This window comes from Theropithecus gelada, chromosome 11 (genome assembly GCF_003255815.1).
Source record: "Theropithecus gelada isolate Dixy chromosome 11, Tgel_1.0, whole genome shotgun sequence".
Classification (NCBI taxonomy): Eukaryota; Metazoa; Chordata; class Mammalia; order Primates; family Cercopithecidae; genus Theropithecus; species Theropithecus gelada.
Window position 1 is genome coordinate 13,650,814 of NC_037679.1, and position 26,450 is coordinate 13,677,263.

Genomic DNA, 26,450 nt, shown 5'->3' on the forward strand with positions numbered 1-26,450 from the left:
TTTTTTTTAGTAGAGACGGGGGTTTCACCATGTTGGCCAGGCTGGTCTTAAACTCCTGACCTCAGGTAATCTGCCTGCCTTGGACTCCCAAAATGCTGGGATTACAGGTGTGATCCACTGCTCCAGGCAAGGGACATTTTCGTTTTATGTGATTAATTTGTGAGCGTCTATTGTTTTTACTCCCTCTGCCTCCCACCTCCTTTTTTTCCTACTAGAATAGTTTGCTCCACAGCCATCAGTTCAGATTAAGATACTAAAAAGAACCAAGTGTTGATAAAAGCCAGGCTCAAGCCATTCTTGTAGGCTAGTGGTTCTTAATCTTGTCTGCACCTTAGAATCATCTGGGGAGCTTTTAAGACATATGCCAACTTCCCATCCCAGACCAATTAATGTGAAAGGGCCAGACATTTATTTTTAAAAACCTACCCAGATGATTTTAATGTGTAGCCAGGGCTGAGAACAACTGACCTAGGCATTGTTTTGAAATTTAAAAAGCCGTTCTTTCACCGGATGGCCTGGATGATTCATACGAAGGAGGAGCAAACAAAGAGCTTTGTGAAAGAGAATTGCTAAGAAGGAAAGCTTCATTGCAAGCTTAGCACTAAGCATTTTAGAAAAAGTTGTTTTGGCAAATCAGTTTTAGATTGTTAGGAAATATTTTAAAACAATTTTCATGAAATCCTAAACCTCTGAATTTATCACAATATCATTAATGCAGATTGGTGGGGCCAGTGTGATTTGAAATGAAATATTTTTTCAGGCTTTACATTGCAGTAATCTGGTGAAATTGTTGACACTGCTACTGTGACTCATAAATACTTTTTATTCAGATACCTGCAGATTGAAATTTCTGAGGAAGAAAGAGCTAAGGGCTTGGGAGGATAAGGGAATAGGTACTAAACCAGAATCCAAAGTCAGGCTTCACTGCATTCAGTAGTAATGTCTTGTCAGGATGACGGGATCCTCAACTGATAATGCTGTTTCATTTAGCACCTGTGAGTAAGCCCACCAACTTTCAGACAAGCAAAAATCAAACCTGTTTTTCAATGGTGATTTTGAAATAAAAATGCACCACACATCTATTCTTTCTAAAGTGCTTTGTTAATTCCTTTCTAACCCATAAATTTTCTGCCTTTTGTGAGGTCCCTGCTGAGCTTTCTTTTAGACTGGTTTTCCAGCCAGGTTGATCATATTTGAAAAGGAAAAAAAAAACCAAAAACCAATGAGACAAGGCATTTTACACAAGGGTCATTCTAGGAGCGATTGGGAATTAATACCCTAAACTGAATCTGATCTGTGCTGGTTCTATCTGTGTATATACCAGAATTTACCTCTAAATGGTGTGTGTGTGTGTGTGTGTGTATACATTTTTTGTAGAGATCGGGGGTGGGGATCTCGCTATATTGTCCAGGCTGGTATCGAACTGCTGGCCTCAAGTGATTCTCCCACCTCAGCCTCCAGAGTTGCTGAGATTACAGGTGTGAGCCACCACCCCCAACCACCTATAGATTATATTCTTAGAATTAATAATAGTTCGCTGGGTGCGATGGCACATGCCTGTAATCTCAGCACTTTGGGAGGCTGAGGTGGGTGGATCGATTGAACTCAGGAATTTGAGACTAGCCTGGGCAAGATGATGAGACTCTGTCTCTCTAAATACAAAAATTAGCTAGGCCTGGTAGTGGGTGCCTATAGTCACAGCTACTCGGGAAGCTGAGGTGGGAGGATTCCTTGAGCCCAGGAGGTCAAGACTGTAGTGAGCTGAGTTTGCAGTTCATTGTGGAGTGCAGCACTGTACTCCAGACTGGGCGACAGAGTAAGACTCTGTCTCAAAGAAGAAAAATGTAAAACAAAATAATTAATATAGTAAAAATAAAATATCTGAACTAATGAGTAAATAGATCTATTCTCTTAATTATTGGAAAAAATCCTTTGTTAGGAAAATAGTTTTCTCAGATTTTAGGATTGAAGGAATTCCAGTAGTCCTTGAAGTTCTTTAGAAACTTTCAGTTTTCAGACAACCTTAATAAAACTTAAACTTTCGCCCATCCAAAGACCAAAATACATTTTTTTGTTTCTGGCTTCGGTTTTATTAATCAAGTCCTGGTTCTCTCATCTAATTATTAATTAATTAATTAATTTTTCTCTCATCTAATTATGATTTCTGTTTGGCAGTTGAGAGTATAATTAAAATGGAAAAATTATTCAATAAATTCAGTTGCAAATTCTTTCAAAATGAGGGTTCAGCTGGGCGTGGTGGCTCACACCTGTAATCCTAACACTTTAGGAGGCCAAGACGGGCAGATCACCTGAGGTTGGGAGTTTGAGACCAGTCTGGTCAACATGGTGAAACCCCATCTCTACTAAAAATACAAAAAAAAAAAAAAAAAAAAAATTAGCCGGGTATGGCGGTGTCTGTCTATAGTCCCAGCTTCTCAGGAGGCTGAAACAGGAGAATCACTTGAACCTGGGAGGCAGAGGTTGCAGTGAGCTGGTATCGTGCCACTGCACTCCAGCCTGGGTGACAAAGCAAGACTCCGTCTCAAAAAAAAAAAAAAAAAAAAAAAAAAGAGGGGCTCTATGGGGTAACATAATAGATATTCTTCTTGGTGAGATAGATTAGGAAATACTGCTTTAGGGGAGGGTAAAAATATGGGGTTGGTTACGATTGTTCAGGAAAAGTATCAGGGAGAGGTAGTGAGAGCCAATGAAAATAAATTTATGTTTAAAAAAGAGTTGCTAATGAGGACTTGCCAGGAAGAGCCAACATTCAGTTCTAGAAAGCTAAAGCAAAATACAGAATGAGTGAAAAAAAAAGAACAAACTGGTAGTGATGTTTTGTTTGTCCTGGAGTCATTCTGTGTTCTAACACGTAAATGTTACATATTTCTGTAATCCACATTGCCTGTAATAAGTTACCAGTACACCTGAGAAATGTATTTATGTTTTTCCTTTACATATATAGTTATTTCCCCAGGACTCAGCAACAAGTATCTCCTTGTACTTTTTCTAGTGCTGGCACCTAAGATGTAAATTGTAAGCCAAAGTTCATAAGCATCACTTCGGTAACTTCTTAAAAGACTGTTGAAAAGATGGTAGGAGGTGTGAACCTATGGATTATATTGAAAGAAAAAAAAAAAGATGGTAGAAGGGCAGAATTACCCTGAAAAAACCTTACTAAAAGTTCTGTAAAGGACTGGTCTTCCGTAGAACAATTCTAAAATTCCAACACTGCTGTTTTTTGGATCTATTATTTTAAGGCATATAAAATGTTTAAATCCAAGGTTTATTTTCTCTGTGAAGACTTCTCTTAACCTTTACTGGGGATTAAGTCAATTCTTCCTTCCTTTCTTTTTTCTGTTCTTTTCTTTTTTCCTTCCCCTCCCTCCCTCTTTTCCTTCCTTCCTTCCTTCCTTCCTTCCTTCCTTCCTTCCTCCCTCCCTCCCCTTTCCCTTCCCTTTCCGTTTCTTTTTTTCTTCTTTCCACAGGGTTTTGCCATGTTGCCCCAGCTGCTCCTGAACTCCTGAGCTCAAGGCATTCCCCTGCCTTGGCCTCCCGAAGTGCTGACATTAAAGGCAGAAGTCACCATGCCCAGCCCCAAGTCCTTGTATTTTCTTGTATTCTTCCTCCACCCTCCTATCCTCCCAGCACTGAAACTGTCCCTGATACCAGTGGCTCTCAAAGTGTGGTGCATAGACCAGCAGCATCAGCATCACCTGGGATTTGAGGAAATGCACATTTTTGGGCTCTATTACAGATCTACTGCATCAGAACCTCTGGGGGCTGAGGTGCCCTACAGTCTGTGTTTTAATAAGCCCTCCAAATAATTTTAATATCCAATAAAGTTTGAGAAACATTGCCCCATACTGTAGTTGTCAACATTATTCCCCCATAATGGACCATGGCCACTACAGTTTTTTTTTTTTTTAAAATTGAGGTGATTGGCAAATAAATTGTATATATTTAAGGTGTACAACATGGTGTTTTGATCCAAGTATACCTTGTGTAATGATTTCCACAATTGAACTAATTAACAGATCTATTATCTGATGCAGTTATCTTTTTTTTATGTGTGGCGAGAATACTTAAGATCTATTCCCTTAGCAAATTTAGGTATGTAATACATTATTATTAACTATAGTTACCATGCAGTATGTTAAATCTGTAGAACTTATTCATCTTAAACTGAATATTTGTACCTTTTAACCAACATCTATATCCTTATTACCCCAATACACTACAGTTCTTAAGTAGTAACATAGTAGATACTTGATTATTTGACTTGAGAACAGGTATATTTTTTCAGGTACTGCAGCAACTATATGACATCATCTATCTTGTGAAGAGCATGGGGGAGGAAAGAGACTAAAATATTTAGGTTTTTTTGAACTTCTTTTATACTGCAGCTACTTGGAAAGGCAGAGCAAAAAGGCCTATAAAGTACGGACCAACCACAGGATAGATAAAGATGTGGAACCAATGGGATATGTTTTGATGCATATCTAGGACATGAGTAATGGGTCTTAGCAATTTTTTCCCTTGTAGTTCATACTATGAATGTAAGGGTTTAAACCTTAAAATCTGATTTTAGGGGAGAAACTTTATAGCCAGAAATTCTTTACTATTTCATAAATATAACTTAAATTGCCATTTTTTTTTTTTTTTGAGACAGGGTCGCACTGCATTGCCCAGCAGTGGCACAGTCTCATCTCACTGCAGCCTCAACTTTCTGAGCTCCATCGATCCTCCCGCTTCAGCCTCTTGAGTAGCTGGGACCACAGGCACTCGCCACCATACCTGGTTAATTTTACACTTTTTTGTAGAGATGGGGTCTTGCCATGTTGCCCAGGCTGGTCTTAAACTCCTGGGCTCAAGCAATACTCGTGCCTTGGTCTCCCAAAGTGCTGTGATTACGGGCATGAGCCACTGTGCCTGGCCTTAAATTACCTCAATAGAATTTTTTATTTTATTTTATTTTATTTTATTTTATTTTATTTTATTTTATTTTATTTTATTTTATTTTATTTTGAGACAGGGTCTTGCTCTGTCCTCGAGGCTGCTGGAGTGCAGTGGCATTAACACAGTTCACTGTAGCCTAGCCTTGACCTCCTGGGTTCAAGTGATCCTCCTTCCTCAGCCTCCTGAGTAGGTGGGACCATAGGTACATGCTACCATGCTCAGCTAATAGAACTTTTTAGAGAAGAGAACCTGGTTAGCAAAGTTTTTGAAAGGTTGATTTATTCTGATAGGAATATTTAGCCCAGGTGGGGTGGCAGTGGCTCACACCTGTAATCCCAACACTTAGGGAAGCAGAGGTGGGAGGATAGCTTGTGCCCAGGAGTTTGAAACCTACCTGGACAACATAGCGAGGCCTTGTGGTATTCTCCACAAGAAGTAAAGAAAGAAAGAAAGAAAAAAAGAGAAATATTTAGCCCACACTACTGAGTCTTTCTTTTATCCCATCGATAAAATATAGATTCTCCACATTCAGCAACCTTGCTTGTAGGTACAGGACGACTGCATAGTCAAGATCATACCTATCTTAAAGTGTCTCATAGCAAAACAATACTAAAGTGGAATGAAAGGTTATTTGGAGACATGAGCCTCCTGTTATGGGAAATTGGGGAATAGTTTAGGCTTTGGGAATTCTAGGAAGGCTTTGAGGTAATTACTTTTAAACACTACTAAAAAAAATGCATGTGCTTTTTTTTCCCCCAATTAGTTTATTTGATCTTTCTTGAAGCTTTGACCAAATGTTATGTTAGAAGCCACAAAGTGATGTTTTAACTTCTATTGTGCTTTCTTGTGAAGACCTCAGAATTTCTTAAAGATTTGAGTAGCTCTGGCACCCATATTTTGAATGACACAGTTGCCTAATAAGTGATGTGTTTTTCTCTTAAGACTAGGGTGGCCAACCTGATTAGTCTGGTTGTCCCAGGATCATTATTATTATTATATTTTTAATTTTTTTAATTTTTTATTTTTTGAGTCAGAGTCTTGCTCTGTCCTCCTGGCTGGAGTGCAGTGGCGCCATCTCGGCTCACTACAAGCTCCGCCTCACAGGATCACGCCATTCTCCCGCCTCAGCCTCCTGAGTAGCTGGGACTACAGGCGCCCGCCACCGCGCCCGGCTAATTTTTTGTATTTTTAGTAGAGACGGGGTTTCACCGTGGTCTCGATCTCCTGACCTCGTGATCCGCCTGCATCGGCCTCCCAAAGTGCTGGGATTACAGGCCTGAGCCACCGCGCCCGGCTAGGATCATTATTTTTATTTTTATTTTTTTTTTTGAGATGGAGTCTTGCTTTGTCACCCAGGCTGGAGTGCAGTAGTGTGATCTTGGCTCACTGCAACCTCTGCCTCCCGGGTTCAAGGAGTTCTTCTGCCTCAGCCTCCTGAGTAGCTGGGATTATAGGCACAGGCCACCACACCTGGCTAATTTCTTTTTCTTTTTCTTTTTTTTTTTTTTGAGATGGAGTCTCGCTCTGTTGCCTAGGCTGGAGTGCAGTGGCGGGATCTCAGCTCACTGCAAGCTCCGCCTCCCAGGTTCACACCATTCTCCTGCCTCAGTCTCCCGAGTAGCTGGGACTACAGACGCCCGCCACCTCGCCCGGCTAATTTATTTTTTTGTATTTTTAGTAGAGTTGGGGTTTTACCATGTTAGCCAGGATGGTCTCAATCCCCTGACCTCGTGATCCGCCCGCCTCGGCCTCCCAAAGTGCTGGGATTACAGGCGTGAGCCACCATGCCTGGCCACTAATTTCTTAATTTTTTGTAGAGACAGGGTTTTGCTGTGTTGGCCAGGCTGGTCTCGAACTCCTGACCTTAGGTGATCCACCCTCCTTGGCCTCCCAAAGTACTGGGATTACAGCCAGGATAATTATTGAAAGTGAGCCCTTTCATGCTCAAAAGTATCCTTGTTTGGAAAAACAAAATCACGTGGTCACGTCAAATAAGACTGTATGGCCTTTTAAGGGAAGATTCTCTATACATAAAATATGATAAAGACACTTGATGGGTCGGGCGCAGTGGCTCATGCCTGTAATCCCAGCCATCTGGGAGGCCGAGGTGGGCAGATCACGAGGTCAAGGGTTCGAGATCAGCCTAACATGGTGAAACCCCATCTCTACTAAAAATACAAAAATTAGCCGGGCGTGGTGATGTGCGCTTGTGATCCCAGCTACTTGGGAGGCTGAGGCATGAGAATCGCTTCAACCCGGGAGGTGAAGGTTGAGCCGAGATTGCGTGCACCATTGCACGCCAGCCTGGGCGACAGAGTGACACTCCATCTCAAAAAAAAGAAGAAAGACATTTGATGATGTTGGGTCATTTTCCTTAGGGAACTTTTTTTTTTTATAATGTAGTATCGATATACCAAAGGATAATTTTAAAAATTGAAAATATGTGTAAGGCTAATTAGTCAAGAGATGAAAGTAGGCCGGGTACAGTGGCTTGTGCCTGTAATCCCAGCACTTTTGGAGACCGAAGAGGGTAGATTGCTTTAGCCTACCAGCCTGTGCAACATAGTGAAATCCTCTCTGTACAAAAAATTAAAAAATTTGCCAGGTGTGGTGAGGTGTGCCAGTAGTCCCAGCTACTTAGGAGGCTGAAGTGGAAGGATTACGTGTGCCCAGGAGGTAGAGGTTGAAGTGAGCAGAGATTGCCCCATTGCACTCCAGCCTAGGTGACAGGTAAAGCCCTGTCTCAAAAAAAGAAAAAAGAAAAAAAAAAGATAAAGAAGATTATTCTGGAAAATAAGTAAGGATTAGCCTCCTACGGGCAGAAAATATTCAGTTGGCTGTAACTTCTTTTAATTGTAAATCTAAATACACCTGAAGCAATCACTAAACTAAGCAAGAAAAACCATATCATTATTTTAAAAGGCTTAGTTAGCTGCAATAAAAAACAATTATGGCTTCAGAGATTTTGGCCTGTCATAAATCGGATCTTGGTTCAGTTTAAGCACCAAGTATTTCAATATCTACTAGATGCACAGCAGCAGACTAGTGGTGTAACAAGTACAAAGCAACGCATGATTCCGACTTCCCTTGTGAGGGTTTGTGGTATGGTTGAGGTTGGAGAAAATTGTCTATACTTAACTGCCATGATAGAAATCACTAAAGAAGATAGGGAAGGTTTAAATGAGGTGAGGAATAGGAGTTGGATTAAAAAAAAAAAAAGCTAGAACAGGAATTTAAACGATTGAAGGGCAAGGGGTGACATTTAAAAATGAACAGAGTGAAAAAGAATAAGGGACATTTAAGCTGGGAGTAAGTTGCCTGTTACAGAGTTAGGAAGGTACATTTGGAGCCGTGTTCTAGATTCAGCTTTCCATAAAACGCTATCCTTTAAGCATGGGAAGTTTTGTGTACAGAACTGATTGAAGAATAATCTGATGGTCATATAGTAAGTGACTCGGAGAAAAAGCACCACCTTGCCTGGCTAATTTTTAAATTATTTTTATTTTTGTAGAGACAGGGTCTTGCTATGTTGGCCGGGCTGTTCTTGAACTCCTGCCCTCAAGTGATCCTCCCACTTTGGCCTCCCAAAGTGTTGGGATTATAGGCATGAGCCATGGAACCTGGCCAGGAAAAATATTCTTTATTTAAATAAATAAAATCGTGTTAAGATGCCAACAGTACCAAGAGTTGTTACCTAAAACTTGCTAGTTAAGATTTCTCTGAAGTTTAAAAAAAGACTTAAAAATAAATATTTTGTCTGCTGGCTATTTAATCTACAACTTCTCCATCACTTTTTATGATTTGTGGGGGGAAAGAGAAGACTGAGGTAGTGTCATTTTGATGGCAAGTTTTTTTGTGTGTGTTTTTTTCTGAAATGAGGTTTCACTCTGTCACCCAGGTCTGGGACAACCAGACTAATCAGGTTGGCCACCCTAGTCTAAGAGAAAAACACATCACTTATTAGGCAACTGTGTACAGTGGCATGAACACAGTTCACTGCAGCCTCAACCTCCTGGGCTCAAGTGATCCTCCTGCCTCAGCCTCTTGTGGGACCACAGGCCTGGCTATTACCCTGTCTGGCTAATTTTTTGATTTTTTTGTGGAGACAGGTCTCACATTGTTGCCCAGGCTGATTTTGAACTCTTGGGCTCAAGCAACCCTCCTGCCTCGGCCTCCCAAAGTGCTGGGATTACAGGCGCGAGCCACTGTGCCCAGCTGCAAGTGTTTTTGTGGAAGATCTAAGCTTGATGTGTGTGTATTAGTAGCATTTCAAATAGATCCCTAGACAGCCCTTTCTCCTAAGACTAATTTAAAGCCATCAGGACTTTCCCTGCATTCTGTTGTGGGTGAAATAGGAACGTGAAATAGAAAATATGGCTTAATTTTTTTAAGAAGAAAAGTTTGTCTAAGAATCTTTAAAGGCTTAGGATATATTAGTGATATTAGTTAAAACTATGACATCAGTTTTTTAAAAAAAGTTATTTTATCTTTTCTCCAGGACTTGTTTTTAGGATGTTTATCATCCATAGCCTCTTTCTTTCCTTATGTGTCTTGAGTCACCGTAGGTGATGACTATAAGAGGAAAGTTAGTTGAAATCCAGTACTGCAGAATTAATCTAGATAATCAATTATAGGACATTACAGTTACTTTATCAAATGTAATTGATATTACTAAATGTCAGAAGAGAAATCATTGATTTTGTTTTTGCTTATTTCTGTTTTGTATAATTATTTTGCACTTTCCCATCTTCCTGTGTGAGTGGCAGGTAACTCCATGAAATGACTCCTATAACTCTTGGATGTGCCCTTCAAGCTTGTTTAGTTGGCAATCCTGACCTCCTTCATGTACAATATGCTTATTCTTTTCCCTTCACAGTTTTGGAAATTGGTCTTTTATTCTTTGAAAACCTTACACAGAATCAAGAATGTTGTGTATGCAAGTCCTTGATGGAATACAGTCTGAAGCAGAGCCCTTGAGAAGGAATGGAAGTACTCAGGGCCCACCAATACGGATCTTTTACATTTGTAATTGAAGCTTAGGCATCTGCCATGCCTGGGACCTGATGGCTGTCTCACTTTAAGAATCCAGGTTTAGGCCAGGTGCGGTAGCTCACGCCTGTAATCCCAACACTTTGGGAGGCCGAGTCGGGTGGATAACCTAAGGTCAGGAGTTCAAGACCAGCCTGGTCAACATGGTGAAACCCTGTCTCTACTAAAAATACAAAAATTAACTAGGCATGGCGATGGGCACGCCTCAGCTAGTTGGGAGGCTGAGGCAGGAGAATCACTTAAACCCAGGAGGTGGAGGTTGCAGTGAGCCAAGATCGCACCATTGCACTCTACCCTGGGCAACAAGAGTGAAACTCTGTCTCAAAAAAAAAAAAAAAAAAAAAAAAAAAAAATCCAGGTTTAAAGGTATTCTGCTCTCTCTTCCAATAATGAAAAGATGGTTTATCTTACCTTTCACGAACCAGCATTTTTGGAGCAAAAGTCTTAAGAAAAAAATAGAGTATGATGCATATGATCTAGGAAGAAGTAACACAAATACTTAGTATTTTTATATGTTTGTAGAGAAGGCTATCTGGTAGCAGAGATGTGAGTCTTCCTTCCACAGTTGTTGCCAAGGAGTGAGTGCTTTGCCACCTCCCTTACATTTAGGTATGGTCACATGACTAGTTTTGCCAGTGGAATATGAATCAAAGTATTCTTTTCCAGGCCGAGGTGGTTGAAAGGCAGTTGTTCCTTCTCCATTCTCTTTGTGGTAGCTTTGGAAGCCAAGTGTGGAAGGTGACAGTCACAAGGTGGAAAGAGCCTGTGTCCTCAAATCACTACCACGCACTGAATACTTGTGTTGGGATTTATACAAGAAAGTTGTGTTAAGCCATGATATTAACACAATTTGGAATTCATATATAGAAGCTAGCATTGCTCTAACACGCACATACATCATATTTAATATTAGTCACCCTTGTGAGGGTGATTGTGAGGCAGGCTTGCACGGATGAAGAGGATGTGTTTAACAAGTAACTTCCCTACTATGCAGCCATAAAAAGAACGAAATTACGTCCTTTGCAGCAACATGTATGCAGCTGGAGGCCATCATTCGAAGAGAATTAACACAGGAACAGAAAACCAAATACCACATGTTCTCATGTTTAAGTGGGAGCTAAACATTGAGTACACATTGTCACAAAGATGAGAACAATAGACACTGGGAACTAATACAGGGGGTAGGTTGGAAGGGAGGTGAGGGTTGGAAAACTATTGGGTACTGTGCTCATTTCCTGAGTGAGGGGATCATTTGTACACCAAACACCAGTGACACAAAATTCACCCATGTAACAAACCTGCACGCTGAACCTAAACCTAAACACTGAACCTAAAATAAAAGTCAAAAGAAAAAAAAAAGGAAGTAACTTCCATTAAGGTCAGAGCAGATAGTCAAACCTACATCTGACTGAAGGCTAATGAGGTCTCCCTTATAACATGCTGCATTTTAGAGAAAGAGATCACTGGAGATAAGACGAATCCCACCCTTTCAGATTACAAGTTTCAGTTTATACCAGTAATTTTTTTATGGATAGGAAAGTGACCAGATATTGGTATGATAAGAAGAATCTTTTAAGTGTTCTAAGTGATTTTAGATTTTAGTTAGATTCCTTTTTACTGGGTTGCCTCTCCAGAGACAGGTGATATTCTTAGATTTACTATTTTGATTGTTCTTGTGAAGGATTTTGTGGGAAGAGTATTAAGACTTAAGTCTTCAGGGCTTTAGTACTTATTACTATGAAGGGCTTAGGGTCCAGGCCTTAATTCATGAGTATATTCACTGTTTCACCTTTGTTCACCTACATTCCAGACATCAGGGTCAGGAATTTGTCAGCATTAGAAAGCTTTTTCATTTAGTCCTAAACTTGGAGAAATAACCTTTGGAAGATTAAATGGCTCTGAAATAAAGCAGACCACAAGTTATAGAAGTAGAGTAGGAACTTATTTTTGTTTTTTCTTCCTCTTGTTTGTAAGGCTTCCATGGCTATGCGACGTTGGAGTGGGAAAAGAAGCGATAGAATTTTATGCCACTTATCTGCTCCCAAAATGAAAAACTTACCATCATCTACAGCAGTTCTGTTGACACAGCCTCATGTTCCTTGAGCTTTTTTTTTTTGGAGACGGAGTCTTGCTCTGTCGCCCAGGCTGGAGTGCATGCAGTGGTGCCATCTTGGCTCAATGCAAGCTCTGCCTCCCGGGTCATGCCATTCTCCTGCCTCAGCCTCCCGAGTAGCTGGGACTACAGGCGACCGCCACCATGCCTGGCTAATTTTTTGTATTTTTTAGTAGAGACGGGGTTTCACTGTGATAGCCAGGATGGTCTCGATCTCCTGACCCCATGATCCACCCGCCTTGGCCTCCCAAAGTGCTGAGATTACAGGCGTGAGCCACCATGCCTGGCTTCCTTGAGCCTTTTTATTGGGACCACATGACTAGCATTATTTTTGCAGTTAGCCATCATTTTAACTATCTTTGGATTTTTCTAGAAGGAAAAAGTTCTAGGTGTTCCCTGTATTCCATCCTCCACCCCTTTCTGGAAATGCTGAAGAGATACCATGTTCCAACATTAAGAACTGCCGGGTGCTACATATAGTCAGAAGCTTGTTTTTATTTATTTATTTATTTATTTATTTATTTATTTAAGACAGAGTCTCACTCTGTCACCCAGGCTGGAGTGCAGTGGTGAGATCTTGGTTCACTGCAAGCTCTGCCTCCTGGGTTCACGCCATTCTCCTGCCTCAGCCTCTCGAGTAGCTGGGACTACAGGTGCCCGCTGACACGCCCGGCTAATTTTTTATATATATTTTTTTAATAGGGACAGGGTTTCGCCGTGTTAACCAGGCTGGTCTCAATCTCCTGACCTTGTGATCTGCCCGCCTCGGCCTCCCACAGTACTGGGATTACAGGTGTGAGCCACCGCACCCGGCCTATTTTTATTTTTTATTTTTAGAGATGCGGTCTTGCCATGTTGCCCAGGCTGGTCTTAAACTCCTGGCCTCAAGCAGTTCTCCCACCTCGGCCTTCCAAGGTGCTAGGATTACAGGTGAGACCCTCTGCATGCAGCCTGATTTTTTTTTTTTTTTTAAACATTAACTTTTTATTTCTGAGGTTTTTTTCTCCCTCTAGTGGCTTACAGTTCTTATCAGGAGAGCTTACTCTTCTGCATAACAGGTGGCACTGTAGCCCGCTGTCTGGCCTTCTGTGGTTTGGGTCATAAGGATATATTGCTAAGGCTTCTGGCTCCATGAGGACTAAATGGCAGGAACCACAGGTTGTCAAAGAAAAAGACTGACATTTAAGATCAGGTAGTCTTGGCATAGACCTATTTTCTGTTGTCAAAACAAAAGTAATATGAAAGATATGAGTATCTCAAGTCTTACCCATGAAAGTTTTGAGTAACCAAAGCAATAGCCTAGCCAGTTATTCACTGCTTCCATGCTTTGGAAGGCAAAAAATTAACATTTGTATATATTTTTAGTCTTATAAGTTGTGTTAAATAGAGTGCTTATCTCTCAAAGTATTAAACAGGCAAACATCCTTGGAAAACTCATAGTCTGAAGTAATATGAATTTTTTTTTTTTGTAGACAGAGTTTCGTTTTTGTTGCCCAGGCTGGAGTGCAATGGCGTGATCTCGGCTCACCACAACCTCTGCCTCCTGGGTTGAAGTGATTCTCCTGCCTCAGCCTCCGAGTAGCTGGGATTACAGGCCTGCGCCACGCCTGGCTAATTTTGTATTTTTAGTAGAGACAGAGTTTCTCCATATTAGTCAGGCTGGTCTTGAACTGCCGACCTCAGGTGATCTGCCTGCCTTGGCCTCCCAAAGTGCTGGGATTATAGGCATGAGCCACTGTACCCAGCTGATGAAATTTAATCCTGTAAACTTGAGTGCTGGAGAAAGAAAGGCTGGGGCAGCTGGTTCCTTTATTATTCAGCATTGGTCCCTCCATCCCTTCTCCAGCTTACCTAAATTAAACTCTTTGCCAGGGAAAGATGCTAATTGTCAGGTCAGCATAGCCACTTTTAGAGAAAAGGAATCTGAAGTATGAACAGTACAATGTTTAAGTTCAGGCTACTTTATAATTATAATAATTATTTTTTACAGATGGGGCCTTGATGTTGCCCGGGCTGGAGTGCAGTGGCTATTCACAGGTGTGATCATAGCACATGACAGCCTCACACTCCTGGGCTCAAGCAATCCTCCTACCTCAGCCTCCTGAGTGGCTGGGACTATAGGCACATGCCAACATGCCCATCTTGGGCTACTTTATAATTACCTGAGAATGCCAGTCTCAAATTTCTAAAGTTGTAGGTGTTAACGTATGAAGACTCCTATAAATGATCCAAGAATATACCATCTCAAATCTGCTGCATTTTACTGCCAATATAAGGCCTACTTTCTTCCATGGCTAGCTGTCTTTAGCTATCCTAGCAGACGTTCATATTAAGGACTCTCAAGTTTCCAGGCAACAGCTACACCAAGATTTCTGAAAAGCATGGACAGTATAGTTTTATAGGGGGAAAAATAAGATCAAGGCAGACTGGAATAAGCAGTAGGGATAGAAAAGTGCCTTAGAATAGTCCATTTCAATTCTGCTTTGCATCATGCCTAGGGCATAGATAAAGGGCACAGAGCTAGACTATTAAATGTCAGATTTTCCTGAGGGCATTTTGGTGACTAAATCCAGGGATTTAGACTCAGGTACCTTTCAGGAACACAAACCAGGGTAGTTGTTTAAAGCTTTCACTGCATATTAATGATTATGTTAGAGCCATGAACCCTTATTATAAAGTGAATTGGCTCTCTGGAAAATAAAGGCTGCAGTATAACTCAATATTGCATAAAGTTATCTTTAGATTTTTAAAGATAATGGAAAAAGAGCTTCAATAACTCAAATGTAGTCTTCAGACAACCCCAAACCCTCATTTTGGCCAGCAGCCTAGAAAAGTATGAAGTTTGACCAGACTGATAAGGCTGTCTTAATAAATGAAGACTGCTTTAGAATAGATGGTGAGAATTGGTGACGCTGGTTTATTCACTTGATTATGGATAGCTGAATGGAGGCTAAGACCATTTGGTTTGATATATGTTAGACATGGCCAAAGTATTCCCAACCCTGGTGCCACCTTGACATTTAAACCTAGCATAAAGGATCTTGAGACCTACCTTATTCTTGAAGCAGTGTCTGGCAAGAATCTGAAGGCAAGTGAGTCGAAGGGGAAGACAATCCTTTGGTAAGACAAAATAAGACAAATAGCTGGAGTTTGAGGAGAGGGAGAGCACGGTACCTTTTAGCCCAGTGATGTGAATCAACTTTCCATTCAAGTTACTCAATTCCTGTCTTCCCACCATATGTTCTATGACTTCTCAGAGGTTCGGAAATTTTTGATGTCATAGTTAAGTCATAGAGAAATGGCTCTCATTCCTGATTGTTCATGAGAATCACTGAGTAGTTTTAAAGTGACAGGTCCTTTGGTCCCACTCCAAAACTACTGGATCAGAATCTTCAAGGATGGGCTCTGGCTAACTGTGGCTTTAAAAGAGTTCCACAGGTCTGGCACAGTGGCTCACACCTATAATTCTAGCACTTTGGGAGGCCAAGGTAGACAGATTGCTTGAGGCAAGAATTTTGAGACCAGCTTGGGTAACGTAGTGAGATCTCCATCTCTACAAAAAAATTTAAAAAATTATCGTGGTGTGGTGGTGTGTGCCTGTAGTCCCAGCTACATGGGAGGCTGAGGCAGGAGAATCACTTGAGCCCAGGAGTTCAAAGCTGCAGTGAGCTATCATGACACAATTGCACTCCATCCTGAGCATCAGAGCAAGACCCTGTCTTTATTTAAAAAAAAAAAAAAAAAAAAAAAAAAGTTCTACAAGGGATTCTACTTTGCAGCTAGGGCTACCAGGCCGTACTTTGGGAGTAATTAAATACCTTTAGAAGGGTTCCTCCAGCTTATGGGAGAAACTGCTGAATAATCTTTCCAATAAGTTTCTCTAAAGACTACCAGTTGGCATAGTTAGTTCCATTAATTTTTTTTTTTTTTTTTTGAGACGGAGTTTTGTTCTTGTTGCCCAAGCTGGGGTGCAATGGCATGATCTCAGTTCACTGCAACCTCTGCCTCCCGGGTTCAAGTGATTCTCCTGCCTCAGCCTCCCGAGTAGCTGGGATTACAGGTGTGTGCCACCACACCCGGCTATTTTTTTGTATTTTTAGTAGAAATGGGGTTTCTCCATGCTAGCCAGCTGGTCTTGAACTCCTGACCTCAGGTAATCCGCCCACCTCGGTCTCCCAAAGTGCTGGGATTACAGGCGTGAGCCACCGTACCTGGCAGAAAAATTTTTTTTGAGACAGGGTTTTGCTTTGTCTCTCAGGCTGGAGTGCAATGGTGCAATCACAACTCACTGTAGCCTCAACCTCCTGGGCTCAAGCAATCCTCCTGCCACAGCCTCCCGAGTAGCTGGGACTACAGGTGTGTGCCACCACGCCCGGCTAATTTTTGTATTTTTTGTAGGGATGGAGATTCACCATGTTGCCCAGGTTGGTCTTGAACTCCTGGGCTCAAGCCATCTGCCTGCCTCAGCCTCCCAAAGTGCTGGGGTTATAGGTGTGAGCCACTGTGCCTAGTTCCATTTTTAAACCTAGAGTTTCTGTTTATGAGTGTCAAATAGAATCCACAGAAAGTGACATAACAAGCTCACTACACACTCAAAGATCAAAATTTTACTTTACTGTTGACATTCCTAATCCAATGTAGCAGGTCTTGAAACAAATGTTTGCATATGCCATATTATTTCATCAGTTCCACAATTGTGTGAGGGATTACCACCATCTTATAGATTAGGAAACAACTCAGTGGTGATAGATAGCTAAAGTTACAAAGCTAGTAAGTGTTTAGCATTGTTAATATTAATCGAGGTAATACATGTCAGCTTGAGTGCTTATAGTACTTCAAATGCTTTACATGTACAGAGTAAGTAACTAGTTTATAACTTTTAAAATATGCACAATAGTTCCGTGAAATAGGAAGTATTATCGATATCATCTTTATTTTACAGACAGAATAAATAGGATGTGAACTCAAGATATCTGGTTCCAGAACCTGGGCTCTTGGTCACTGAATCATAAGGCTAAGCCCACTGTACTCAACTACACTTGAGCCATATTCTGTCTGATAACAAAGTGTAGGCTTTTCTCATATACTAAGTACAGGGGAATAAGTGTTTCCAGGTTTCAACAATCTTTTGGTTCAGCTGGCTAGGCAGTATTATATGAAATGGGCAGTTAAGGACAGCCTGATTTAGATATAAATTATGTGGTATAGACCAAGTGTTGTGGGAGTTCGGCAAAACCTAGGCTTGGGGCTATTGAGCTAGATTCTGAAGATTGACTAGGATTTGGGTAAGCAAGAAGGAAAGCATGCGTAAGTGAAGTCAGAGAGGCAGACATGAACATAGCACATTCACAGCAGGCTGAGAAGATGGTTCCCATCAAGTTGGGGAGTATCTATTAAGGAGCAGAAAACAAGATTGGCTTGGAATGGAGAGTCTTCAACCACATTTTCACGATACAGACAAGAAATTCAAGTGAGGTGACTCTCAAAAAATACAAAAATTAGTCAGACGTGGTGGCCTGTACCTGAAGTCCCAGCTACTCAGGAGGCTGAAGTGAGAGGATCTCTTGAGCCTGGGAGGTCAAGGCTGCAGTGAGCCATGATAATGCCACTGCACTCCGGCCTGGGCAACAGAGTGAGAGCTTGTCTCAGGAAAAAAAAAAAAAAAAAAAAAAAAAAAAGGAATGCAAGTGAGAAAGAGCTGATAGAGATAGAATTATACTAACCTCACGAAGACTGGTGCCATGCTGCTGCTAAGCTTCCTAGATGTTGGCCTCTTATTGCTTGCTCCATATTCTCCTTGGTAAAGGTAAAAGACCAGTAGAAATCCTACAAATTGCTTTAGTAAAACCTGGGGTTCTTTGATAAAAGCAGGTGATTCAAATCTTCATGACCAATATCACATGACCTCGAGCCCACAGCTTTCTAGGGACCCAATCTAGTAAATAAAATGGAAGGCAGATTCTGTATTCCTAAAATGCAAATTCTACCTTAGAGGTATTTGAAATTTCATGCGTTAAGTGTTGCCATCTTGCTGCTTCTTTTAAAAATACATTCTCTTTGGAGCATGGATGTTAAGTTTCTTTTTAAAATTAAAAAACATTTAGATTCAGGGGATACACGTGTAGGTTTGTTACATGGGTATATTGTGTGATGCTGAGGTTTGGGCTTCTAATGAACCCATCACCCATGCCCAAGTAGTGAACACAGTACTCAAGTATCTTTTTCTTTCTTGCCTTTTAAAATTTATTTATTTAGAGACAGAGTCTTACTCTATCGACCAGGCTGGAGTGCAGTGTTGAACTCCTGGGCTCAAGCGACCCTCCCACCTCAGCCTCCTGAGGAGCTGGGACTACAGGCATGTTCCACCAACCCAGGCTATTTTATTTTATTTTATCTGCAGAGGGGTGGGGGAAGGTCTCACAACGTTGCCCGGGCTGGTCTTGAACTCCTGGCTTCAAGCAATCCTTCCTCCTTTGCTTCCCAAAGTGCTGGGATTATAAGAATGAGCCACTTCACCTGGCCCCAACTTCTTAAGTAATAGTGCTGATCAGCCTTGTCTCTCTTCTCCCACTCCCTAGAATTTATTGGGACAGTGGGAACACCGGATATGGAAAATGGGAATGATTGAAAACCCGAGAAAAGGAATTGGCAAGGTGGTGGAAATGAAGAGAACGCTTTTTGATTTATAATTTTTCCTAGGACCTTTTGCTTTGTGTCTTGAAAGAAAGTTGAAATGAGTTGAAAATTTCCTTGAGTTATGGAGTTAAGGCCTCATTGGAATGGCAAGAATATTTTAATGCTAAAATTCATTCAAGTCTCTAAGATTTAAGGGTGATTACTAATTTTCTCTTTTTAATCTTGATTAATTTGGTTCTTCTTCATGGGGCCTATTTCCTAATTTAGTCTTAATAATTCAACAAATAAACCAGAATAATTATTGAGTGACTACTGTGTCCAAGAGGTGTTGTTCTAGATCAGCGTTTTTCAGCATGGAATATTTGTAACAAAACCTCCTACAACAGTGCTCATAAAGGTACAGACTTCTAGGCCCCACAACAGACTCACCTACCTATCAATGCTAATCTCAGAGGACAGGGATTAGTCTGTTTCTCAAGCACCCATAAATTCCAGGGCACTAGAGCACTGGTTCTCAAACTTGAGAGTGCATTGGAATCACCTGGAGGGTTTATTAAACCACAGAGTGCCTGGACCCACCCCAGAATTTTGGATTCAGTGGTCTGGGGCGGGTCCTAAGAATTTGCATCTCTAACAAGTTTCCAGGTGATGCTGATGCTGCTGGATCACATTTTGAGAATTGCCATGTACTTCTTGAGAATTACTATGTACTGTGGAAGTACAATGCACTGAAGTAGAGCATTGTGGGGAATATAAAAAAGTATTAGAGGCTGGGTGTGGTGGCTCATGCCTATAATCCCAGCATTTTGGGAGGCTGTGGTGGGCGAATCATCTGAGGTCAGGGGTTCGAGAGCAGCCTGGCCAACACGGTGAAACCCCGTGTCTACTAAACATATAAAAATTAGCGAGGCGTGGTGGCGGGCGCCTGTAACCTCAGCTACTCAAGAGACTGAGACTGGAGAATTGCTTGAATCCGGGAGGTGGGGGTTGTAGTGAGCAGAGATTGCACCATTGTACTCCAGCCTGGGCAATAAGAGCAGAACTCCGTCTAAAAAAAAAAAAAAAAAAGACAAAAAAAGGATTAGATATAATTCCTGTCATTAAGGAGCTTATGCTATAGTTGGGGGAGATACAACATACACTATAAAAATATAACAAGGAATATATGTATTTGACAATATAAAATTTAATACAATATTTGACATTGATGGGGTCTTTAGGAGAAGATGGGATTTGATCTGGGTACTAAAAGATGATGAGGCTGAAGGTTCATAGGCATTCTTGGATACAAAAGAGCGAAAATATAGAGGTGTACAGGGGTAGGGTGGTAGATACTTGTTTGTCTAGCATAAAGCTTTTTATTTTTATTTTTTTTATAGAAATGGGGTCTTGCTATGTTGCCCAGGCTGGTCTGGAACTCCTGAGCTCAAGGGATCCTCCCACCTTGTCCTCCCAAAGTGCTGGGATTACAGGTATAAGCCACCACGCCCAGCCTGATGTAGAGCTTTGTCTAGGACACCTATGGGGGCATAAGACCAAAAAGGTTGGTGCCAGTCTGTGAAGAGTCTTGAAAGCCTGTCCTTCTCCTCAGCTCCACCCACTTCATAGCCTTACCAAAAGTGCTGCACAGCCAGAAAGAGGAAGTCTCCCCTGCTGAGTGTGCAAGAGGAAGCACAAGAAGGCTCTGAGGGCCTGTGAGCCATAATGACTGATTTCACCCATGAGCCAATTGCAGAGGAAACAGAAGACCAGCGCACCAACCACGCTGGGTCCCTCTGCCCAGAGGGTGTCACCACCTAAGCTGAAAGTGTTTGGGGAGATCAGACGTTGCTGTCTGGTGCTCCTCGCTCTTAGTGGCCATCATGTCTTTGACATCTGCTTACCAGCATAAATTAGCAGAGAAGCTCACTATCTTGAATGATCGCGGTCAGGGGGTTCTCATCCGTATGTATAACATCAAGAAGGTAAGCATGAACAATGGGACCAGTCCTGATTATTCCAACAATAATAGGGCGGGGAACTGTGAGGAGGCAGGTGCAGCGGTTAGACTCCCTGCTTCTTCCACTGCTTTTCCACTGACTATAATCTACATAATCACTCAGATTATATAGGCCCGCCAGTTCAGGAAGGCAGAAGTGGAGGCTTCTTTTCAAGGCTTCCCCTTTCTAGGTATGATTCTCACCCCAGTGATGGCATCTGCTTTCCTCTGGGGATGGGGGTGAGGGTGGGGATGCGGAAACAACAGTTGTGTTCTGAGGGACTTGGATAAAGGTCTGGGGTCCAGCCTTCTGGGTTTTATTATTTATTGCTGATCCTTTACACTCCGAAGAGATCTGAAGCTGGGTCTCTGGCAAAAACTTTTCTGTGGAAGTACTTCCCTAAAAGGAAAAAAAAATAGATAATTAGATATTTAGATTAAAAAGGGTAGGTGTCTTCTGAGATGCTCCTGGGGTAGTTTATGCTGCGGTGGTTTTGTGTGTGTGTGTGTGTGTGTGTGTGTGTGTGTGTGTGTGTTTTAGAATAGGAACTGAGGAATTGAAAGAAGCTGGTGACAAGAGGTGGGCCAGGGGCTGGGCAAACCATAGAAAGTAAAGAGATAAAGACAGGGGTGTTTATGGGGAGTCCCTGGCATAGAAAATAGGGGACTTTGGGGGAGGGAGCTTTTGTGTCTTTTATAATAAAACACATCACCAGGAACATGGTTTCTCGTTGTCACGAATCCTGTAAATGCCCTTTGGGATAAGATACTTACTCAGTGAACAAAACTGTGACACTGAATCTTGTACAAAGTCTAACTCCTGAGCAGCTGCTTCTCTCGTTCCTTCCGGTTTCAGTTGAGGGGCGGGGAAACAGCTTCCTCTTTGTACTGGGGCCAAGCAGACATTAAACTCTACCCATCAAGACAAAATGCCCAGGTTGTTATTAAGTTCTTACATACTTGGCTTAATGTCTTGGACTTTTTTCTTGACCTACTCTCATGCTTTATTTATCTATCTATCTATCTATCTATCTATCTATCTATCTATCTATCTATCTATCTATTGGAGTCTTGCTCTGTTGCCCAGGCTGGAGTACAGTGGCACGATCTTGGTTCATGGCAACCTCCGCCTCCTGGGTTCAAGCGATTCTCCTGCCTCAGCCTCCCGAGTACGTGGGACTACAGGCGTGTGCCACCACGCCCAGCTAATTTTTGTATTTTTAGTAGAGACAGGGTTTCACCATGTTGGCCAGGCTGGTCTTGAACTCCTGACCTTATGATCCGCCCGCCTCGGCCTCCCAAAGTGCTGGGATTACAGGTGTGAGCCACTGTGCCCGGCCTCTTATGCTTTTTAAATTGATTCCCAGGTTGCCTTTTCCTAAGACAGATTATGAGAATGAATGTTGCAAGAAGAGGTATGTTTCTGAGGAGGAGGAGAAAGGGTTGAAATATAGTACGATTTCTCTCTGCAGACTTGCTCAGACCCCAAATCCAAGCCACCTTTCCTACTGGAAAAGTCCATGGAACCATCTCTCAAGTATATCAACAAGAAATTTCCTAACATAGATGTCCGAAACAGCACGGTGAGAATTTGGTCTTTCTCTCCTTTCTCTGAAGTAACTCTCTACTTGAATGGCTGTAATTCTCCTCTTTTGATGCCTCTCTTCAAACTTGGCAGGGGATGGAGTAGTCTTTTTTTTTTTTTTGAAACGGAGTCTCGCTCTGTTGCCCAGGCTGGAGTGCGGTGGCGCGATCTCGGCTCACTGCAAGCTCTGCCTGCCGGGTTCACGCCATTCTCCTGCCTCAGCCTCCCGAGTAGCTGGGACTACAGGTGCCTGCCACCGCGCCCGGCTAACTTTTTGTGTTTTTTTAAATTAGAGACGAGGTTTCACCGTGTCAGCCAGGATGGTCTCAATCTCCTGACCTCGTGATCCGCCCGTCTCGGCCTCCCAAAGTGCTGGGATTACAGGCGTGAGCCACCGCGCCCGGCCAGAGTAATCTTTTTTTATTAATGGTTTTCCAAGGCTCAACCACAGGGCTTCAGGTTGTTGTAGAGCTTTAAGTCTCGAGAATTTTGAGGTAAGATGGGATTCTTCCAGGGTAAGCTGGAGCAAACCATCACCCCTTTCCTTTGCAAGATTCACGAGAAAACATTGTTTTTGCAGAAGACAGCTCTATCAGCCCAGCAGGGTACATGTATTTTATTGTTTCTGTTTCCCACTCGTTGTTTCCTTGCTGTTTGTCTTAGATTTATGCATCTAACGGGATAGCTCTACTTTTCCCTTATTAAATGTTAACCCGAGATTTCTCACCCATCTTTGTAGCATCTTTGCATTCTGTTTCTTTTGACTTTGATATAAATAGTATATCTGTTCATCTGAAAGGGTCCTTAACATTTCCTCTCATTTAGCCCTCCATATCTAGTCAGGATCACATGCAACCATTCTACCTAGATAGACAGTCTCCTTTGTTTAAAGACTTTCAGAGCATTGAAGAGTTTCTAACTTCCTCTGTCAGTATATTTCAACCCTCTTTCTTTTTCTTTTCTTTTCTTTCTTTCTTTTTTTTTGATATGGAGTCTCGCTCTGTCACCCAGGCTGGAATGCAGCAGTGCAATCTCGGCTCACTGCAACCTCTGCTTCCTAGGTTCAAGCGATTCTTCTGCCTCAGCCTCTCGAGTAGCTGGGATTACAGGTGCCCGCCACCACGCCCAGCTAATTTTTGTATTTTTAGTAGAGATGGGGTTTCACCATGTTGGTCAGGCTGGTCTTGAACTCCTGATCTCAGGTAATCTGCCTGCCTCAGCCTCCCAAAGTGCTGGGATTACAGGCGTGAGCCACTGTGCCCGGCCTCAACCCTCTTTAAGAATGTTTTAGGTATAACCACTGTTCTTCTTGAGTTACTTGGATCAATTGTCTTCTTATTTTGCATTTTTTATATTGTTTTGTTTTGTGTTTCTCTCAGCAACATTTAGGACCAGTACATCGTGAAAAAGCCGAGATAATTAGATTCCTCACCAACTACTACCAGTCATTTGTGGATGTTATGGAATTTCGGGTGAGCGCTCTTGAGCCCTTTCCAACATAGGCAAGGTCTTTCAGAGGCTATTCTTTCTTTAGATGTTCATGTATTTGCTTAAAACAAGTTCTTGAAAAAATGAGAGAGATGTACTGATATGGAAAGATATCTAAGTTGTATTGTTAAATGAAAGCAAATTTAGTATATGATAAAATAGTATATGATACATCACATTTCTATTTTAAAAGAGTATGTATATATGTATTTAGTAAATACCTAGGAAAGATCTGGAATATTTTACATTAAATTGTTAAAAATAACTACCTTTGGGGATTATGACTGGCTTCAATTTACTAAACTATGCATGTTTTTTTCTATTTTAAAAATTGTGGGCCGGGCGCGGTAGCTCAAGTTTGTAATCCCAGCACTTTGGGAGGCCGAGACGGGCGGATCACGAGGTCAGGAGATCAAGACCATCCTGGCTAACACGGTGAAACCCCGTCTCTACTAAAAAAATACAAAAAAACTAGCCGGGTGTGGTGGTGGGCGCCTGTAGTCCCGGCTACTCGGGAGGCTGAGGCAGGAGAATGGCGTAAACCCGGGAGGCGGAGCTTGCAGTGAGCTGAGATCCGGCCACTGCACTCCAGCCTGGGCGACAGAGTGAGACTCCGTCTCAAAACAAACAAACAAAAAAAATTGTGGTAAAATACACATAATATAAAATTTATCATCTTAACCATTTTTTAAGTATATAGTTCAGTGGTATTAAGTATATTAATAATGTTGTGCAACCATCTTTTCACCTTGTAAACCTGAAACTGTCTACCCTTTATGCAATAATTCCCCATTTCCCTTTCTCTCCCGCCCCTTGCCATCACAATTCTACTTTGTTTCTGTGATTTTGACTATTCTAAGTACCTTATGTAAGTAGAATCATAAAGCATTTGTCTTTTTGTGACTGGCTTATTTCATTAGCATAATGTCCTTCAGGTTCATCCCTGTTGTAGCATATTGTAGAATTTCCTTTTTAAGCTAAATAATATTCCATTGTATGATTATACTACATTTTGCTTATCTGATCATATGTTGATGAACACTTAGGTTGCTTTCAAGTTTTAGCTATTGTAAATGATGCTGCTATGAACATGGGTGTACAAATATGTCTTCAAAATCCTGCTTTCAATACTTTCAGTTATACACACAGAAGTGGAAATGCTGGGTCATATAATAATTCTATTATTAACTTTTTTTTTTTTTGAGATAGGGTCTCACTCTGTTGCCCAAGCTGGAGTATAGTGGTGCAATCACGGCTCACTGCTGCCTCGACCTCCTGGGCTCATGTGATCCTCCCACCTCAGCCTCTTGAGTAGCTGGGGCTAAAGGCACATGCCACCACACCTGGCTAATTTTTTGTATTTTTTTGTAGAGATGGGGTATCCCCATGTTGGCCAGGGCAGTCTCAAACTCCTGGGCTCAAGCTATCCACCCACCTTAGCCTCCAAAGGCTGGACAGTGCTGGCCTATTTTTAACTTTTTGAGGAACTGCTATACTGTTTTCCATAGTGGCTGTACTGTTTTACATTCTCACCAACAGTGCATAAGGGCTATACTTCCTCCACATCCTCACCAACAATCGTTATTTCATTTTTTTGAGAGTAGCCATCCCAATGGGTGTGAGGTATTATCTCATCTAAGTTTTTATTTGAATTTTTGCTAATAATTAGTGATAATGAGCATTTTTCATGGGCTTATTGGCCATTTATATATCTTCTTTGAAGAAATGTCTGTTTCATTCTTTGACCATTTTTGAATTGGATTTTGTGTGTGTGTTGAGATTTAGGAGTTCTCTATACAGGTTGAGTATTCCTTATGGAAAATTCTTGAGAACAGAAGTGTTTTGGATTTCGTAAGTTTTCAGATTTCAGAATATTTGCATTAAGCAGTTCAGCATCCCTAATCTCAAAGTCTGAAACTTGAAATGTTTCAATGAGCATTTCCTTTGAGTGTCATGTTGATGCTTAACAGGTTTCAGATTTTGAAGCATTTTGGATTTTCAGGTTAGGGAAGCTCAATCTGTATAAGCTATATATCTTTGCATTATTTGAGCTTTAAAAATTTCAAGTATTTTTCCACAATATTTTATTACAAACCTACTGTAAAATTTCTAGAATAGTACAATGAGTATTGTTATACTCTTCTCCTGGATCTCCTAATTGTTAGTATTTTGCCACATTTTCTTATCCTTCTCTATTTTTTAATGAGCTATTTGAGTTAGCTGCATACATCATGACATTTACTTTCCCAAATACTTAAGCATACATCTGCTAAGAGCAAGAATATTTTCTTACCCAACCCTAATATAATTATCATACTCAGGAAATATAACATTATGGCTGGGTGCTGTGGCTCACGCCTGTAATCCCAACATGTTGGGAGGCTGACGGGGATGAATCGCTTGAGCCCAGGAGTTTGAGACCAGCCTGGGCAACATGGTGAAACTCCATCTACACCAAAAAAAAAAAATTAGCTGGGCATGGTAGTGAGTGCCTATAGTCCCAGCTGCTTAGGAAGCTGAGGCAGGAGAATTGCTTGAACCTGGGAGGTCAAGGTTGTAGTGAGCCATGATTGTGCCATCGGCCATTGTACTCCAGCCTGGGTGACAGAGTGAGACTTTGTCTCAAAAAAAAAAAAAAAAAA

At 41.6% G+C, this 26,450-nt stretch overlaps 1 protein-coding gene across 2 annotated transcripts in view; it reads left to right on the top strand.

Moving 5' to 3' along the window:
- Positions 1-20,538: 20,538 nt before the first annotated feature.
- NCKAP1L (NCK associated protein 1 like) overlaps positions 20,539-26,450 on the top strand; it is a 52,754-nt gene continuing 46,842 nt past the window's right edge. Inside the window, exons 1-3 of one of the 2 annotated variants that reach the window (XM_025402775.1) lie at positions 20,539-20,721; positions 22,208-22,318; positions 23,700-23,792. In XM_025402775.1, coding sequence (XP_025258560.1) covers positions 20,620-20,721; positions 22,208-22,318; positions 23,700-23,792 — 306 coding nt within the window. In that variant the 5' untranslated portion in view covers positions 20,539-20,619. Of the gene's footprint in view, positions 20,722-21,620; positions 21,673-22,207; positions 22,319-23,699; positions 23,793-26,450 lie in introns of those variants that run through there. The other variant, XM_025402776.1, reaches the window with a different exon arrangement.